The sequence below is a fragment of the Rhipicephalus microplus genome, chromosome X (assembly GCF_043290135.1).
Source record: "Rhipicephalus microplus isolate Deutch F79 chromosome X, USDA_Rmic, whole genome shotgun sequence".
NCBI classification, from domain to species: Eukaryota; Metazoa; Arthropoda; class Arachnida; order Ixodida; family Ixodidae; genus Rhipicephalus; species Rhipicephalus microplus.
In genome coordinates, this window is record NC_134710.1 from 26,610,531 (window position 1) to 26,627,878 (window position 17,348).

General features: G+C 48.9%; 1 protein-coding gene across 1 annotated transcript in view; it reads left to right on the plus strand.

Moving 5' to 3' along the window:
* LOC119175747 (max dimerization protein 1) overlaps window positions 1-17,348 on the plus strand; it is a 100,428-nt gene that overhangs the window by 63,785 nt on the left and 19,295 nt on the right. The window contains exon 4 of the mRNA XM_037426702.2: window positions 10,735-10,849. Coding sequence (XP_037282599.1) covers window positions 10,735-10,849 — 115 coding nt within the window. The remainder of the gene's footprint in view (window positions 1-10,734; window positions 10,850-17,348) is intronic.

Consider the following 17,348-nt stretch of genomic DNA (forward strand, 5'->3'; position numbering starts at 1 on the left):
TGTCCTCGTTCGCGAAAAAGGCTCTGGAATTAGCTGCGCCAACCTGGTTGGAGAAGCATGCACGACTGGTGGGACTGTCCTCGTTTGATGGGCGTCGGTGTATTTGGAAAACTTTGCCTACCGTTTGCCTGCAGTAGGCGCACCAGTTGCATCTGTCTCTGTGACTATCGCATTTTACAGCTTATGCCGTCCAACTCTGTAGGGGCCCGCCGATGGTACTCTGTGGCGCGTCGCATTGCCGGCGAAGGAAGCGAAGCGACAACCGAGCGAGAAGCGGCAGCATTGACCTGGGTCACTCACCCGCCGTCTCGCGTGTCCCCGTTGGCTTCTTCGCGAGTCCTTCGTCATGCATCACCGCCGATTCGCCGGCGGCCGCAGGCGTGCCTCTTCGCTGGAGGAAAGACGAAACCCCCATCGCGGCAGCTTTGCCTTTTTGCGAGACGCGGTCGTGCACGCGCCCCCCTCGAGCGTCGCTGGTCCGATGAGCAGCAGCGCCACGAAGGCAAACGCGTTGCAGTGTGACGCGCTGTCTGCCGCTCGCCCCGCGGCTCTTGCTGCTGGTCGGCCGGAGCAGCTTCATCGATCTCCACCGTTTTAGTACGCCTGTCAAGAGGAAAGAAAAAAAAAAAGGTGCGGCGGTGGTGTGGAGAAGCTGTGTCCAAAGCTGGATGTTTGGAAACTTCTTCCGAAGGTTGTCGACCAATGTGGACCGGTCATGGGAACTTCATCTTGTAGTTACCGAATCTGATTGCGTCAGTGCTGCCATTATGGCGAAGTATGCTGAAACTTAATTAACCTTTTTTCAATACTGATATCTCACTGCCGCGTCTATTTAAGCAGCCTCCCGTCTCATTCGATCCTGGTCGCGTGATCGAATCCCGGGCGTGTCTGCCACATTTTCGATGAAAGCGAGAATGCTTGAAGCCTTCCACTACAGCGTCCTTCATATGTGAGTTTGGGAGCATAGCAATTGTCTTTTTGGTTCTCTTATACCAAGGGGTGAAGGATGTCGCATAAGCAGCGGCAACAGTATTTGTGATGATGCGGAACACGTGATCACTTATCATATGACGCTGATATCATAATTCGCATACCGTGGAAGTAAATAGCTTGTATATATACATATGTAGGGCGGTACAAACCTCTGGGGTGTCGGGGTGTGCTACTTTGTAGTCCAATGTGCCCACCAAGCCATTTTTCGAGCGAGATTAGCTAGTTACACGGAGATGTAGAGAGACTCTCAAAACTGAATACATCATCGTCAAAAGTGTAAGGTCATGGCGCACTGAGTACGCTTAGTCTCAAGTTATTTGCTAATGAGAGGTAAAGAGAAGTGGGGCAAAAAGACGTCCTTGTTTCCCTTATTGTTGCAATCTTAGTTTTATAATCTGAGGGTGTTATGCATGTAAAACCACGATATAGGAAAGAAACGAAACTTAAGGGCTCGTTTATCTTTGTTAGACACAATATTAATGAGAACTAACAGACCATGATTCCGACGCAAGTATAGGGGATGTTACTAGAAGTAATTGTAATGTAAACGGGAAGGAAGAAAAGTGGGCGAAAAGACGTATAACTTGCCGCTGGCAGTGACCGAGCCTGCTACTTTTCGAATAACGCGTCCGATGCTCTATACCACTGAGCATGGCCTCCGAGATGGCGGCCGCGCGGCGTGTTTCTCTCTGGCCGCCCCAATCACCGCGCTCCTCAGCAAAACTAACTAGTATCGCCTCGCTCGGCTATTGTGGAAGAGCGCATTAAGTTTGAATTCAGGAGACCGCGGCAGAAAGAGCGCATGAGATGCCAGCATGCGCGAGTTTTTTTTTTCTTTTTTTTCGTGTGTATATGAGCAAGAATCACCGCCAGAATCGTCTGGCTGCTCTGAAGGCATTCTGTTACTGCATTTATTTGGTCGAGTTTACAAAGGAAAGCATGGGCAACTTCTCAATTTTTCCTGATATAGATCATGGTAAGGAGGTATGAATTCGTTTGCGGCAGTATTACTTTTTTTCATTACGGTCCGTTTTATCTCGGCACTAAGTACCTCTATTCGAGAAATATAGAGCTAGTCTAGGATTATTCCTATCTGGAGACGTGTATGGATGAAGACTGGGCTAATTATCATCGTTGAATCATATTACCCTCCTATCGTATCTTGCTGCCCTTCTACTTTATCGCGTACGGATATTTATCAGGTGGTCGACGGAAGCACAGTTATTCTCTAAATAAATCAGTGCCCTGGTCATCTGAAATAAGGCGATAAGTACTTTTGCCAGAACAAGGCGGAAGGTTTCGATTAGCTGATCTATGTTTACTCCCCACGACTCGCAGAGAAAGAGCCTGAGTTTTCATCGTCTCCTTTTTCGTCATCTGTATTTTGATTGTTTTGATAGCACAATGGCAATATCAGTATCCTGTTCATCTACTGTGCTCTAAACTGCATCCAAATCAAAGGGTTGAACATGCGGCAGAATGGCGTCTTTTTTAATAAAAAAAAAGTATTCGTCTTGGTAGTCTATTGAAGCAATAAAAAGTGCGAAATGTCGCTGCTATGTAACGCTCAGTGTTTCATAGCAGATTCACCAAACTCTGAACGCGTGCTGCGTTATTGTAGAACAAGCAAAAGATGTCGACGTTCCTTCTTGTATTGCCCAACATATACAATGCACATAGTAAAACTCGCAGCGCGAATGGGCGACCATTCGCTTTGTGACCGATGCTCCGCTGTGATTACATGAGCGTGTGTGCAAGCATACTTAAAACGGCGTTACTATGAAAAGCAGCGCAAGTTTCATGAAATGCAAAAACAGGGGAAATTATTTAATCGATTGAGTGTAACCCGTGAACGAAGAACGCGGAACTCTTGTGACTCGTGCACGTAGTGGCGGACCGGTGTTCCCCACTGGAACGTGCCAATCGCTGCTAATAGGGAACGAAAGACAGAAGACGAGTATTAGACACAAAGACCCGCAGTCCGCTTTCGGTTAATGCGCACGCGGCGAATTTTTATTGTTCGAAAACGCACAGGAGAAATATTCCACCGACACTACCTCGGAGGTCAAGATCCTGTGCCTATGTATACGGGGTGGCCATGAACGGCTGTGCATCGCGAGCAGCCCGTTTTAGGGGCGAAGCTCCTTATAGTGTCGAGCCATGTCCCCTAAATGTGAATATGGATATCCATGTGGACATCTCAACACATATGCTTATTAGGATTCATAAACAACTTCGTATATACTGCGAGCACGTGTCGTCACGTATTTTGCATGATGGAGTGGGCAATGTACGGGCCCGGGGTTAATGATCCCCGGAGCTTCGCCCACTCGTCATCATTCGCTTCGTCGATATGCTGCGATTTTTTTTCAATAATAAAAAAAACAAAAAAAAACTCGCAGATGCTGGTTGCGTCGGCGTTGGGCAGCATCGAAGACGAGAGGAGAGGGCGCGCATGCGCAGTGTGGGTGGAAACGCCGTGGAGAGGGATGCTGAGAGGAGAGAAAGCGAGCGTAGAATAGCAGACGCTGTCTGCTTAGGCGTTGCGAGGTGAAAATTGGGGGTAGGGTGGCTAGAACCCTAACGGGGGAGCGTAAGAAAGGAAGGGGCGCGCATGCGTATTGGTAGTGTAAAATTGTGGGGAGGTACGTTTAGAGGAGAGGGTGTGAGCGAGCGTAGACTACCAGACGCTGTCTGCGCTGGCGTTGCGAGGCGAGAGAGTGGGAAGCGTAGGAGAGAAGAGAAAGGGAGGGGACGCGGATGCGCTGCAATGGTGGTCACGCCGCACACTGGATAGAGCTCGATTCATTCTAAAACGCTTCGCATCTGAAAAAAAAAAAAAAAGCCATTTGAGAATTTATGCGCCTCATCATTGACTTTGCCTCTCGCACACCTTTACCCGACGTTCCCAAATAAGCGCGAGCTTATAGAAAAGTGCCAAACCATTTTTCTGTTCTCGTCACATGCAAGCTGCGCCAACAGCGTGGCAGCCTTTTCGATCCTATGTGGGAGCGCCGCGATGCAAAAAAGCGGGCCACCTCTTGGCGCGATTCGGACGGCCGGCGAGAAACACGCCGCGCGCCGGCCATCTCGGAGGCCATGCACTGAGCTACTGCGGTGGTCATCCACCCCCCCCCCCCTTTCCTTTTCACATTATATAGTATGCACATATGTGCATCTAAACGGGGGGGCAGCGTCTGTTATCGTCGGCGGTAGCTATTACGGCGAGCGTGCAACACTCTTTTTTTACCGGTTAGCCTAGCGTTTGGGTGTGTGTCACGAATTTAACGCCTCAAGGCAAAAAAGAGTTCCGATATGTCCGTATCGATTTCGCGTGACTGACTCGCTTGTGAACAAAGCATCTTGAAGCAGAAATGCCGTATTTGCGTAGTATACAACCGCCGGGTTCTATATACGATAGATGGCGGAAGCTAAGCGTAATGAAATAGTCGCTTTGCGTTCAGTGTGGCGGTTCATCTTACCAGACAATTTGGCTTCTCTAACAGACACACTTTCTATATGCGTCGACCGGTCGTACGGTAGAAGGTGTGGCTCACGTGCGGCCTGCAGGATGGTGACGCGTTCGTGCGGGCGTGGCGGCAATCTCGGTATGCGCCGCTTTTGCCGCCGGCCGGCTCTTCCGATCGGGCGCTTTTGCAAAGAGTGGACGAGGCTTTGGAGGTGTTTAAAGACGTGTCGCAACACTCTCCGTAACCTGAGTGCAGCGCCGGGTGTGACTCAGCGGCGCGCATCGCATTCCGGACAGGCCAAGGCCGCATCGGCGGCTGTTGGAGCACGGCCGTTCGGAGGCGTCATTTCCCGGCGCAGTGCATGACGTAGTACCCGTACGTACTCTTCTCCGCGTTGTATGTGTCGTACTACGTGCCTCGCATGCTGTTTCGCCGCTGTGCGCGCGTGGCCCACAAATGTATTACGTGCGCTCTTTAGCGAACACTTCTTCTGTGCGAGCTGCGTAAGCTTACTGCGCGATGTTTCCCGCGAACAGTTTTTTGCGCCTTTCTCAAGCTGTGAGCGACGTCTCCGTTAAAAGCGCCCGTTTCCTCTTCATTATCCTAAATTTGTGGGCTGTGATGACGTTCTTTCGACTCCTTGCAATTTAGGTGATATTCATGGCCGTTTACGCATTCCCACTTGGGACTCACTGTCAGGCGCGCCTGCGAAAATATTATTCCCTTTGGACAGGCTCGGTAGCGAACGTGCTCTGCGAGGGAAAGGCGCCTTGTTACAGCTGCCGCGGTCTCACCTCCAACCTCATCTCTCGGGCGAGCTTTGTAAGCGGGCCGAGGCGGGTGTCTCTGCATGCGCGTAATGATGACAGATGGCTGCGCTAACGCGCGCTCGTCCTTGCCTGACCGGCGGCGGTTTTCTTGCTCGGCCGCGTACGTCGTCGTCGCACCTCAGCCCAGCCCGGTTTGTTGCGTGCTCGCAGAATTAAGTCGTTCCTTTATTAGGCTAGACGACTGCAGTTGCGAGGATTGATGCTCGGGCAACAGCGCAGCACGGAAACTAGAATCCATAGGGCCGCGTGCGCGTATAATGGATGAGAGCGAGAAATGTTTTCCGTAGCGCGAGTGTAAAAAAAAAGACGAAAGTGGGCGAACAAGTACACGCACGGCCATAAGTTCCAGCAGTGCTTTATTCTCGAAAACCGGACTACGTTATGCCTCACGTGTCACATCCACGTTATGTCCAATAATTGAAGCGAAACTTTTGTAGTCACATCTCGTGCCATCAGTACCAATTCCGATTTTCTTTCACAGAGTATGCGAGTATACATTGTTGGAACATAGTGCCGTCTGTGTCCCTTTGTGTCTTATTTTCGTCTTCACTATGGATGACCAAATCAAGACGCGTTACCAATAAGCGCATAATGCACCTCTCGTGCCGTCTGGCTGCGTACGTCGCTGGCGCATGTCGCCGCTTCTCACAAAACAGCGGGACAAGGTGAGTTGCGTTGCCTGTGGCGCAAAGGACGGTCGCTTTGTTTTTCGTAGTCCGAATGAAACACGGGCGCTACGGCTGGAGTCGCGGCTGTGTTGTTGTGATTCCCATTGACGTTGATAAATGTGCAGTTAGCCGTAGCTTCGTCTATATGTGCTGCAAGTAAGCGTTGTCGGTTGTATACGTCCCAAAGTCACGACAGGATTGGGGGACGCCGTAACGGAGAGCTACGGAAATTTAGACCACCTGGGGCTCTCTTTAACGTGTGCTTCTATAACATTTAGCCTCCATGTAAATGCGGCCTCCGCAGAGTTGCAATTCGATCCCGCGACCCTCGAAACAGCAATCGAGCGTCAGAGCACCGTGGCTGGTTGTCTTTGCTGCAGACTTCCGCGAAAGCGGTGAGTTACTTTTTATGTAACTCATGCCAAAACACGTTGGTGGGCTAGTTGGTTTGAATCCATTAAGAGTGAGTAAGCGCAAAACAGACAAGGACGTAGACAAGGACTGTATGTGTCTGTCTCTTCTACGTCCTTGTCTGTTTTGCGCTTACTCACTCTTAATGTAACTCATGATGAAACGACTACATTCAGAAGGTCCCTCCCTAGTTGTGCGTGATCAAGTTCTGGCCACTTGAACGAAGTGAACGCCACTCGTTGTCCTCGAGTGTTTCTGCATCAACCTTTATAGAACAAGAAGCATTGCGATCTTTCTGAGCGGGGTGCTATATCCCTATGGCTTCAATGCTGCCGGAGGACCGTTGTTTCCGACATCTGGTGGCAGGCGAGAGGAGGGGGGGGGGCGCCCCAGGTGTCCGATGGGAGGCGCGGGAAGAGGCGCTCCTTCGAGGCACCCCGACCGCCCTCGCCATCCCGGGAATTTACCGTTACAAGCTTCCCTGCGGCGAAGCCATTAGAAGCGAGCCGAACGAAGGAAGCCAATTGCGCTCGTCGAAAAGGCGCGGATGGGTTTCTGCGAAAACAGACCGAAGAAGCGCGCCCGTGACTGTTCCTGCTCCCTGCAATAAAGCGGCGTTCGTCTCCGGGCGATCTTTGTTCTCTTTTATGTTCGGCGCGGGGAGGGAGAGGAAGCAACCTCTCGCTCTCTTTTTATTCGTGACATCAATTACGTATTGTCACGTCCCTTTAGAAGTCCAGGTGGTGATGTTTATTGGACGTAGGGGTAGAACAGCAGGACTCTTGCCAGACGCGTCGCTCGGCCGTGCACTCGAAGAGAGATGGAAAGCACGTGCACTTCTTTTTGTGTCGCCTGCATTAGCATGTCACCCACCATATACTACGGGTGACATTATTCCCTCCTCTGTGAGAAACAGCAACGCCTCGATGCGGCAAGGTATAGGTGTAAGACAAAAAAAGTAAACAGATTACGCAGCGCGATAGTATAAGCATGATGAAAGGTTAAACTCAAGCAGTCAATGAAAGTTTAGTTTAATGAAAAAAAGGAAAACGATTGGCAAGAGAAATTATGAACGCGCAAAATAGGGTTTCATGCGCATGAGATGAGCTTAATTGTCTTCCTTTCGTTTGAGTTGACGACCCACTGGCCGGAACTACCTCGTAGTTCACGTAACTCACGTGGCGCAGCATCTCACAGGGTCTACAGTACCAGCTTAGCAACTTTTCCGAGAGGTCACGACAATGAACAGGGGTGCACACCCAAACTTGGTCTGCTGAACTGCAAGGCACGTCTCAGTGGCGGGTGACAATATATATTACTTTTATTTCACCCTTAGTAAGCTTCTATATTGTGCACCGTCTTAATTGAGAGTATCACGATGGGATATTTGTAAATATCGCGTTGAGAAATTGCGATGCCGAGTCGGAAATGTACGACGCTTTGTAGTTGCGCTTTTTCTTACGTGTTGTCGAAAGAGCTCATAATTTTTGGCGTTCGGAAGCAGCCTTTGTGTGCTTTTTTTTTCTGGCTGCCACTTTCGTCGGGTTTGTCGCCTATACCGGTCGGTTCTGTATAGCGGCAGCTGCTTGCTATGCGGACTCCGAAATGGCCTTTGTAATCCGTCGATGGGGCTCGCGCGAGAGAAAGCACGCGACTCTGACGCGGGGTTCGGAGAACCGGGGTGAGAGGGGGGGGGGACGCTTTTGGTTGTATCTATTTATTTGCCGCTTTCCGTCTTTGTTAATTCTTTTTCCGTGCTTGCGCGCCTGCTGCGCGTGCTCGGAGAGTGACCCCGATCGCGACCAGCTGCCGAGTGAGTCGGCAGGCGGCGCGCACTGCAGCCTCTCACGCCTCGTCGCTTGTCCGAGCGGTGGATTAGCGAGCTAACCGAAGTGATGGCGGCGCGGAAGTCTATACCCGAAACGTGCGCCGGAGATCGGTTCGGTGCACAGCTGCATCTGGTCGGGACCCACCTCTGCAGTTGGCCTCTCGATGTACGCCGGAGTGTTTCGGGATACCGCTTTTTCGTTTGTCTATACGGCCACAGGTCAGCACCAAGACGTCCCGCATCTCAAACGCTATTTTTTTATGTTTGCGCGAACGACGGCGGCTCCGAATTGTGCTCCGCACTACACAGCGCGGTTAGTTTCTTCACTTCTAACAAAGAAAGTTGTGTAATGACCTTGTTCAAAACGCTCCGCCAACTTGATTGTCGTTCTTTGATTGCAAATGAGAAGTTCAAACTGAAACTACTCGTGATGGCGATATCTTTATGTAGTTAAACATTGTGAATCGAGTTCACTGCGTACAGACCGATCTTACATAAAGATAAGAGCCCACAGCAGTGTTGCCAATCAATTTTTTTTTAGAATACCCTACGCTAAGGTCAAAATTACTGTACCTTACCCTACACCTTTTGTAGTACCGCGACGTTTTATCTTACACCTCGAAACAGCGCCGTGTAAAGATGATAAAGTACAAATAACGTACAATTACGACGTTCAGACGGCATGGGGTGGATCGGCCCGCCTAAGACCGCGCGACAATGTCAAGTGATGATGCCATCGTTTGACGTCACATTGGTGGTATGTCATGCCACAGTGACGTCATGAGCCGGCCTCTGTCGTTACATCGTGACGATTGTTTGCAACCCTCGCGTTTTCGCCGACTGTCAGTTTTCGGGTATGACGTGGCATTTAAAGCTTTCGCTTTGATTACTGAAGCCGACCACCGTTGCCCCTCTGTGCAACCCACAGATGGGAATCGACAGAGATGAAAGACGACATCACCGAAGAGAGAGAGAGAAAAAAAAAAGCTCAAGGATGTTTGACGTACTACCTTTCGTCTTTTGTGCTGGTGACATTGGAATAGGTTTATAGCGAAATCGGGGCTCACGCAAAGGATTCTGGGCTATGGCGCCCATCTGCATCGACTTCCTGTTCGAAGTGTCGTGCCGCCGCACAGGCACTCTTGCCAGTGCCGCCGCTCTGTGTGTTCCACTCCACACTCGCGGTGCACTTTTGCCACAAATTTGGACAGCTATGTAGTTTAAATGAATAAGAAATGGTTAGTCACTACGAGATAGTTATAATCGTTCGAGCGGTCATATCTTCATTCAAGCGGCATGCACCTCCGGATGCATGTTTGTTGTTTTGCAGCAAAGGGTGTTATCCCGTATGTTTAGTCACACACAGAGGATTTTTTCTGCACTTTATAGCCTGACAAAATATCAGCACACTTGTATTCATGTAGGTCACTCGTAAAATTATTTATTTTTGTGTTGCAAAGATACCATCCCGGGTTCGATACAGTGAAGGACAATAGTAAACTGTTTCTAAGCAAATACTGAAATGCGCGCTTCTAGTTTTCCGGGCCTTTTTTTTTTCTTTTTTTACGCCTCTCCATCTCACGAGATGTCGTTCCTTCACACTCTCGAACATAGTGTTTCAATGCAGTGCACGCGAAATACCCGCACACAACATACATAACACAGCCTATGGGCACTTCCAGCCTGCAAGTCTGACATAATATATAGAAATGCCATTTTGTGCTATACTCGTTGGTTCACATGCGACTTCGGTCGTTTTACGTCTGATGATGTCATTAAGAGAGCGGCCATTTTGTCCCGTGGGCCTTTTACGCGCTCAGGTGTTTCCATGAATATTACGGACAGTTGGCGACGCAGAATATGCAATGCAAATACACTATATCGTCGTACTTGATTGGGCAGAGTATACGCGATAGCGTTTGTGGTTGAAAATGCTAAATCGAGACAGATCTGCAAAAGATTACAGCACGTTTCAAAGTATAACCGCATGCTGCGCTCGAAAGTCGCCTCTTACCGTTCTTCGCGTTTGCCCATTTCCACTACTCACTTCATTCTCCGAAATGGGCGAAAGATCATCTATTGATTCGCAAAAAGAAAATCACAAACGCAACCACTGCACAAGCGGTCACAAACTGGTCACAAAATTGCGCGTGTTTTCTCCCCGATTACACCGCGCAGCAGGCACATTGAAGCAGCGAAGGGATGGGCCTCGAACCGGAAGTGCTGTAGCAGGCGAGGCGCCGTTTTGCTATCCACCTATTAATATACAGTTCCAATCTGAATCTCTCCAGCAATGTTGTACATTCGGATATGTCGCGTGGATCTTCTACACTTTCACGGCCCAATGACGAGCTAAATTTTTAAATTACCCTATAACACCGCCCTATACTACGCTGGTTTAGGAATTCCGAAAATACCGTGTACAAGTAGGGTGACTACCCTCCGGTTGGCAACCCTTCCCCGCAGTTGTATAATTCGCGTAGTATGTTGTGTGACGCCGTTGCTCATGGCGGTCCTCGCTTCGTTGTGCGCAGGCGGGCCCACCTGCGCAACTGCCTGGAGAAGCTCAAGGAAATGGTGCCGTTGGGACCTGAGGCGAACCGCCACACTACGCTAGGCCTGCTGAACAAGGCCAAAGTCTTCATCAAGGTGAGCTGGCTACAGCAGCTGTGCGCTCTCCCTTCTGGTCGGAGAGGGGCGCTTCTCTGCCGACTGCCTTGTCGCGACCCTGGCGTCCTCTCGGTGACTGCCTGCAAATGCGCTCTTTCCGAACACTTCCCTTTGCGCTGTGTTACGCCTGCTGAAATGCGAATCTTGCTCGACTAGCATAGCGTTGGCGCCAAATGTGTGCACCCTGGGCGCCCGTATACGCCTGTAATAGAAGAAAAACCGCAGTAGCTGTCCTGATATTACGCCGCCATAGATGGCTTCTAGCCATTGTTCGTTGCAATACGGCACAAACAATGGCATTCACACCAGGGGCGTAACCAGGTGGTGGGACACCGGGCCTGTGGCACCCGCGAAATGTTTTTCACCATAGTATACAGAGAGCGTAAAATTACCATTTCGCGGAGGTATACATACCCCTTTCGAAATCGAAACCCTTTGCTCCGTGTTTGGCGGTGCCGAACGTGTGCGGCGAAAACCCTCAAAGGGTTAGAACTCCGTGAACCGGCCAACCGGTCGTTTCACATTTTCTGTCACGCTAATAAAGTTACCAGTTTTGTAGTTCTACTTTTTTTTTTAAGTAGTAAGTGTCAGAGAAGTGTGATGATAGCAAAGTAACTACCGTATTAACCCAATGCGCCCCCGATTCCAACGTGCACCTGATTTACATGACCCGAAAACAGAAATGCAGCTATGGGACAGGATAAACGTCTTTGCGCGAATGTATTGCGCATGCGATTTTAAGGTTTGTTTCTCCCGAAAAAAAAAAAAAAAGAGGTGCACGTAGTGATTGGGCAAATACGGTATCTTAGCAATTACTACTTGCAATTGCTACATAAGTTTTGAATGTTAATTGTGACAGCATTTAATACCAGAAATTTTGTAAATAGCGCATTATTTTCTGTCGAGAACAGTGTTTAGCTTGGTTTAGCCTCATTGCATATATAGGTTTTGTCTCGCATATTATTGGGCCTCTTTAGTATAGTAAACCGTGATCGGCACACCATCTTGGGTCCAGCTCTCAAAATCCCTAGACCACGATCGCACGCTTTGAATGGGTGCCTTGTCGCATAGCACCAGTGTCCGCGCGCATGCGGCAGTTTCCATGGATTTGTGCCAACTCTGGAATGGAACGTGCGAATCTCGCCACTGTCTTAGATCGCCTGCGTTACGTCGCATGTCATGCACCCGTTCGCTCGCTTCAAAGACCAACAGGCTGGTATAGTTTTTTTGCAATAGTTGGCTTGTGCTCCGCTGTTTTAGGCCGCGCCTCCTTTGATATCGGTGCTAGTATTAATGTAATAGTCGTAGAGTTTTTGCGAAATTCTGTCGTGACGCGCGTCTCTCTCACCGTGCCGGTCGACTGTCGTTCAAAGAACTCGTTTCGCCAAGTGCGCTCTTCGCATTGTTACACTTTGGGTCGCTTTCCGGCGAGGGTAAAAATAGTAGGATAAGGACATCGAAGGCGTGGACAGCGCTCGTGTGCGATAAGGCGTAATCACTGTGACCCCCGAGTAGTTGGATGACCGCTGCTGCGATTCAAGTGCGTGTCAGTTCTCTCTGGCGAGCGGTGTCCATCTGGTGGACATGTGTTAAGTGCGTTCAGTTATACTCGAAACAAAAAGTGGAGAGGCGTGACGTCACGGCACTCTTGACCACGTCGGCGCGCCGAACCCGCCAGCACATTCCCAGCTTAAACGTGGACGAAATGTACGTACTGTGATAGGACTCTTGAACATGACGAGTCAAAACTTGCGGCAGAACGTGTTGAGGGATGTTTGAAGAACGATGCGGGGAATGCGTACCGACCTTCTAGGTTCGTCACGTGGACGGTCCCGTTAAACCCAATTCAAGCGCTGACGTGATTACAGTTCATGCACGGCCTCTGAAATGGGCGTCTGAAAGCAGATCTCTGTGGGCAGCGTTCGTTGCGGTGAAACGCATTTCCTCTTTCTCGTTTGTGTCGAGAGTTGTGAAAGCTTCGTGACGTCAAAGTTACGTTGCGGAAGAGATACCGGTAACAGGCGGCGCGCTGCTCGTTCAGCCAATCAGTGGAGGCTGAAGTGGACACCACGAGAATTGTGCCCCCTGGTGACTCGACAACCCCTGTTTGGTGACTCGAGTATTGCGTCGTGATACGTTGCATCAGATCCAAAGCACCGTCGTCGCGATGTGATGAAGCACGCCGTAGTTCGAGAAAAAAAATTGTTGCCCACGACGTTTTCCTAACCTTCCACCCAATGAACCATGTAAGAAGGTTTTTGCGTTTCCGCTCCACAGTGATGCGGTCGAACGTATACACCCGTGTGCTCAGCTGAGGCATTACATAGCCACTGTACGGCTAAGGAGGATATGATGCAGTTTCACCTCGCACCACGCTACTGTGTGCGCGAATTGCTTAGTTGTGCCCAGTCACGCCCCTTAGCACGTAGAGCTCCCAAAAAAGTATGCTCCGGGACGCTTTCGAAAGGCAGCGCTGCACAACACGAAGCCCACTTCTAACGTCTGATATGTGATAGCGCTTTGTATATGACGCCTACAAACAGATTCTGTTGTTTCTAATGAGTTCGTTTTAACCTTGATATTTAAGCTGCTGCGCATCGTCCGTCAAGGTCATGACTAGGGCCAATCGAGGCGCTCGAAAGTTTCAATTATAACAGTCAGTCCATCGTCAACGCACACCTGTTGGGAAAGTGACCAAGGCGGTCTCGTGGTATGATTGCTTGGCACGCTGCTTGCTTCCACCGCTAAGTTGTTGGCTGCTCTCATTCAGCCTAACGCTGAAAGTCTTGGTTTTTCTGTCCTCACCGTAATTTAGAACCTACATGTAGAAAACGAGGCGTTTCTTTTTTTTTATTCGTAGTACTCGTGCCACACACTTTATCGACCTGCAGTGTTCGCCGGAGCCTAAAAGCGTGCGGGCAAACGAGCTCCCCCTGCTGTTTTTGTTTGTTATTATTATTTGGACCTTTATCGAAGCAATTACAGAAGCGCCAAAATAGGCATGAGCTACTCTTTTTGGAAGCCCTACGTTTTTGAGCTGGCGCTTTCTGTATAATTCTTATCAGGAACCGCCTTCGGTGTTCAACAATGACAACAATGACAACAATGACAACAATGACAACAACAATGACAACAACAATGACAACAATAATAATAGTAATAATAACAGGAAGAAGAAAAAAAAACAAATGACATTAAGCAGACTTCGTTTCGATATAACATGTCCAACTTTTTGCCTTTAAGTGCGACCTTCATTCTGAAGTTCTGTTAACATGTTGCTTTGTGGTGAATTTCTTTTGTGTTTAATTCACACTGTGCAATAAGACTGTGTTAATGTTGTATTTTCGTGCAATAATATATCCAAAATATTTGTTAGATATCGAGATGCTCTGTGGCCTGCGTGCCAAGCTGCATTTAGGAGCAGAGGCTCTTTGTAAAGCTCTAGAGACTTTAGTCTCTGCTGCTGTAAGTTTTTTTTTTTTTCAGGGCAAATAAATTTGGATTCCGTTTAAAATTTCCATTCACTTTTCGCTTTCGCTCTCGCTGCACTTAAGTTGTGTTGCACCCTTGCGTTCAGTGGAGGTGTTCTACACGAGATTCGTTACCTTGTCAGATCTTTACCATCGTCAGTCATATATGTGCACGACGCAGCCAAACCCGCGCAGAAACCGAGGCAATCTTCAGTGCATGTAGTATACGCATCTCGTCACCGCCGTCCTCACGTTTACTCTGTGACCTTCGAAAACAGGCGTATCAGTGACTTGTAGCACGTAGCCATATGGGATCCAAAAAAAGTTAACAAAGCTCTCCCTTTGCAATTGTGCAAGCGTCGGCCTTCTGAGGTCAGCGACCACGCACGGCACTGCATGTGCGGCGTGGATGACGCAACAGTGCAAGCAACAGTTCACCTCCAGAGAGGTGTTCGGGCTCTTTCGAGCCATGACAGCTTCTTCGTGCTGCGTTATTTGAAAGGTGTGCGTTCACCGGGTGCGTGCAGGTCCTTGAAATTTTCGAAAACCCTTTAATTGGAAAAATGTGTTATCAAAGCCCTTGAATTTTCAGAGCTCTGTACACTCATAACGACATTGTGGCATCTTTATTATGGTAGATCGTCGTGTCGACCTGACAGATTTCCCTTGCAAAAGCGGTGATGTTGCGCGGAAGCGCATAGTTCTATTTTGCAAAAGTTCACCGAAAAAAAAAAAAAAGCTTTCGTAACGAAACCAAAGCAGTCAATGCGATAGCAAGAAATAACAACATCGCACAAAACAAAACGGCAACTCTATACTTGCATCGTGCCACTCATTCATAAAGGACACACGAAAAGGACACACCATCGACGAGCGTAAACGAACACTCTTGCAGCGGGGACTCGCTCTCTGGATTTCGTGCCGACCGGTTCTGCCCCCGCGGTCTGCGACGACAGCGCAGCTCTGGCCGACTGGCTCGCCCTACGCCATCTCCTGACGCCGACAAGAGCTCTCTTCGAGTAGTGCCCCGTCCTCGGACTCTTGCGACCGTGTCCAACTTTCCTATCTTCTCCTCACTTCCGTATGTGGCTGTCCCTGGCCCTCTCTCTGTCTGTATACCTTTAATTCCACGCTATCCTTTTAATACCTTCTCTACCCCCATCCCTCGTGAGCTACTGTCGAGGTGTCCTCCCCCTGAGAGACAGTTACGAGGCTCACTTTTATCTTCTTTTCATTTAGGATCACTTCTCCCTTGCAGTGGGCTGCTTAAGCACAAACAAGGACCTTCAGAAAAAAAAAACAAGAAAAAAAAATACGCACGGGTATACATATACGTGAGTTGACTTTCTCAGTTGTTACTTTGTGTTTTCGCGGCGCTCTGAAAGTGTCGACTGGCAACCTAGTGCTCTAAGATCTGAGATGGTGTTTTCCATTTTCCTTGAAAAGTGCTACGCTTGGAGCATAGCACCCGATATTGTGCGCCTGCAGGTTTCTCTCTCCCAATCGATCGGAGACAGCGTTACTTCAGAGGTGCGCATGGCTGACTCCTCCTCCGCTGTGCCGAGGGGGGGGGGGGGGGGGGCATAGGGGTAAAATACTTAACTATGGGCCCGGAGCTAGAATGGGGGAGGTGTGGAAAGCGAGCCGCGTTTCCCTTGCCCGGAGGCGCCGTTCTGCGCGATTTCTCCGCTAGGCTAAAACATGGCGTTACAATCGGAGGCGCTGCCAGCTAACGTGAGGGAGAGGGCGGTGTAGGCCACTGCGACGGGAGAGAAGTGACTCTTAAAAAGAGAAAAGTAGGGAAAAGTGAGCCCCGTTATTGTCTGCTTCAGTGAGCGATACCGCCACAGTAGCTCACGAGGGATGGGGGTGAGGAGGGATAAAAAGGGATAGGAGTAAAGATGTAGGAAAGCCGAAGAAGGAGAAGAGAGGAAGAGACGTGAGGTGGTAAGCCAGAGCGAGAGACGACAAAATGAGGGGCTTTGTCAGCTTCGTTGGCGTTCCACGTGGTTTTACGAGTACTCAAATTGTGTTAGTGTGCACGAAGAGGAATTTCCATCTACGAAATGGAGAAAACTCGGGAACCGTGCTTTTTGTCTGGCGCTGCGGTTCGGAGTACGGAACATGCACGGCAAAGGTGTCGCTTAACCGTGTGCCGGCATGCTGACAGATTTGCAGTTTTGGACGCTTGCAATCCCCCAGGGAGGTAGAACTACAGATTTATTTTATTGTGGGGATGAAAAGGAAAAGAAAGGTATATGGAAGTACCCCAGATAGTACCACAAGTATAACAGCTAGGGGCAAAGTTTTACAGAAAAACTAGGTCATTAAAAAAATTGCCTCAAGTTAAGTATAGAGAACCCGAACAAGGGCTGCAAAAGCTTTTGCGCGCATGTATGACAACTACCAGCTGCTAAATTACTAAATGCTTTAATTGGAGAGCTTTTAAATATCTGAGCGATTGCTTAGTAAGTTATTCATTTGAATGTTCTATTTTCTTTTTCGGCTTTACAACATTATATTTTCATTGAGCAATGCAGCGAGGCTCACTTTGTGTAATAACGTCACCACGCTTATACTGAAGGAGAAATGTCAACCGCTGTTCTATCTATTATATTGTGTTGTGAACTTTCTTCTTTGTTCTTTTTTCACTGTTTAGGGCTTGCGAAGTGATGGAGGCTGTCATAATTAACGTCATTGTGATATTGTGTATAGAAAGTGCAATGAAATGAGTAATTTTTAAACATTTTAGAGTAAAAAGTTCTAACTTTGCGTGCCGCGTTGAGTGATTGAAAAACCTGCGACAGGTCCTGGAAAGTTTCTGAATATCCTTGAATATTTGCTTTGAAAACCTGTACGTATGCATCTGCATTCATTTGATATACTAGAAGCACGCTGATAAATTCATACAGCGGCGAGGCTCTAACTCGGGTCCGCTACGTCAATCACGGAGACTTCTTAGACACTATAATCCCCGCTGCTTTTAAAGCGTTCTATAGAGATATGTT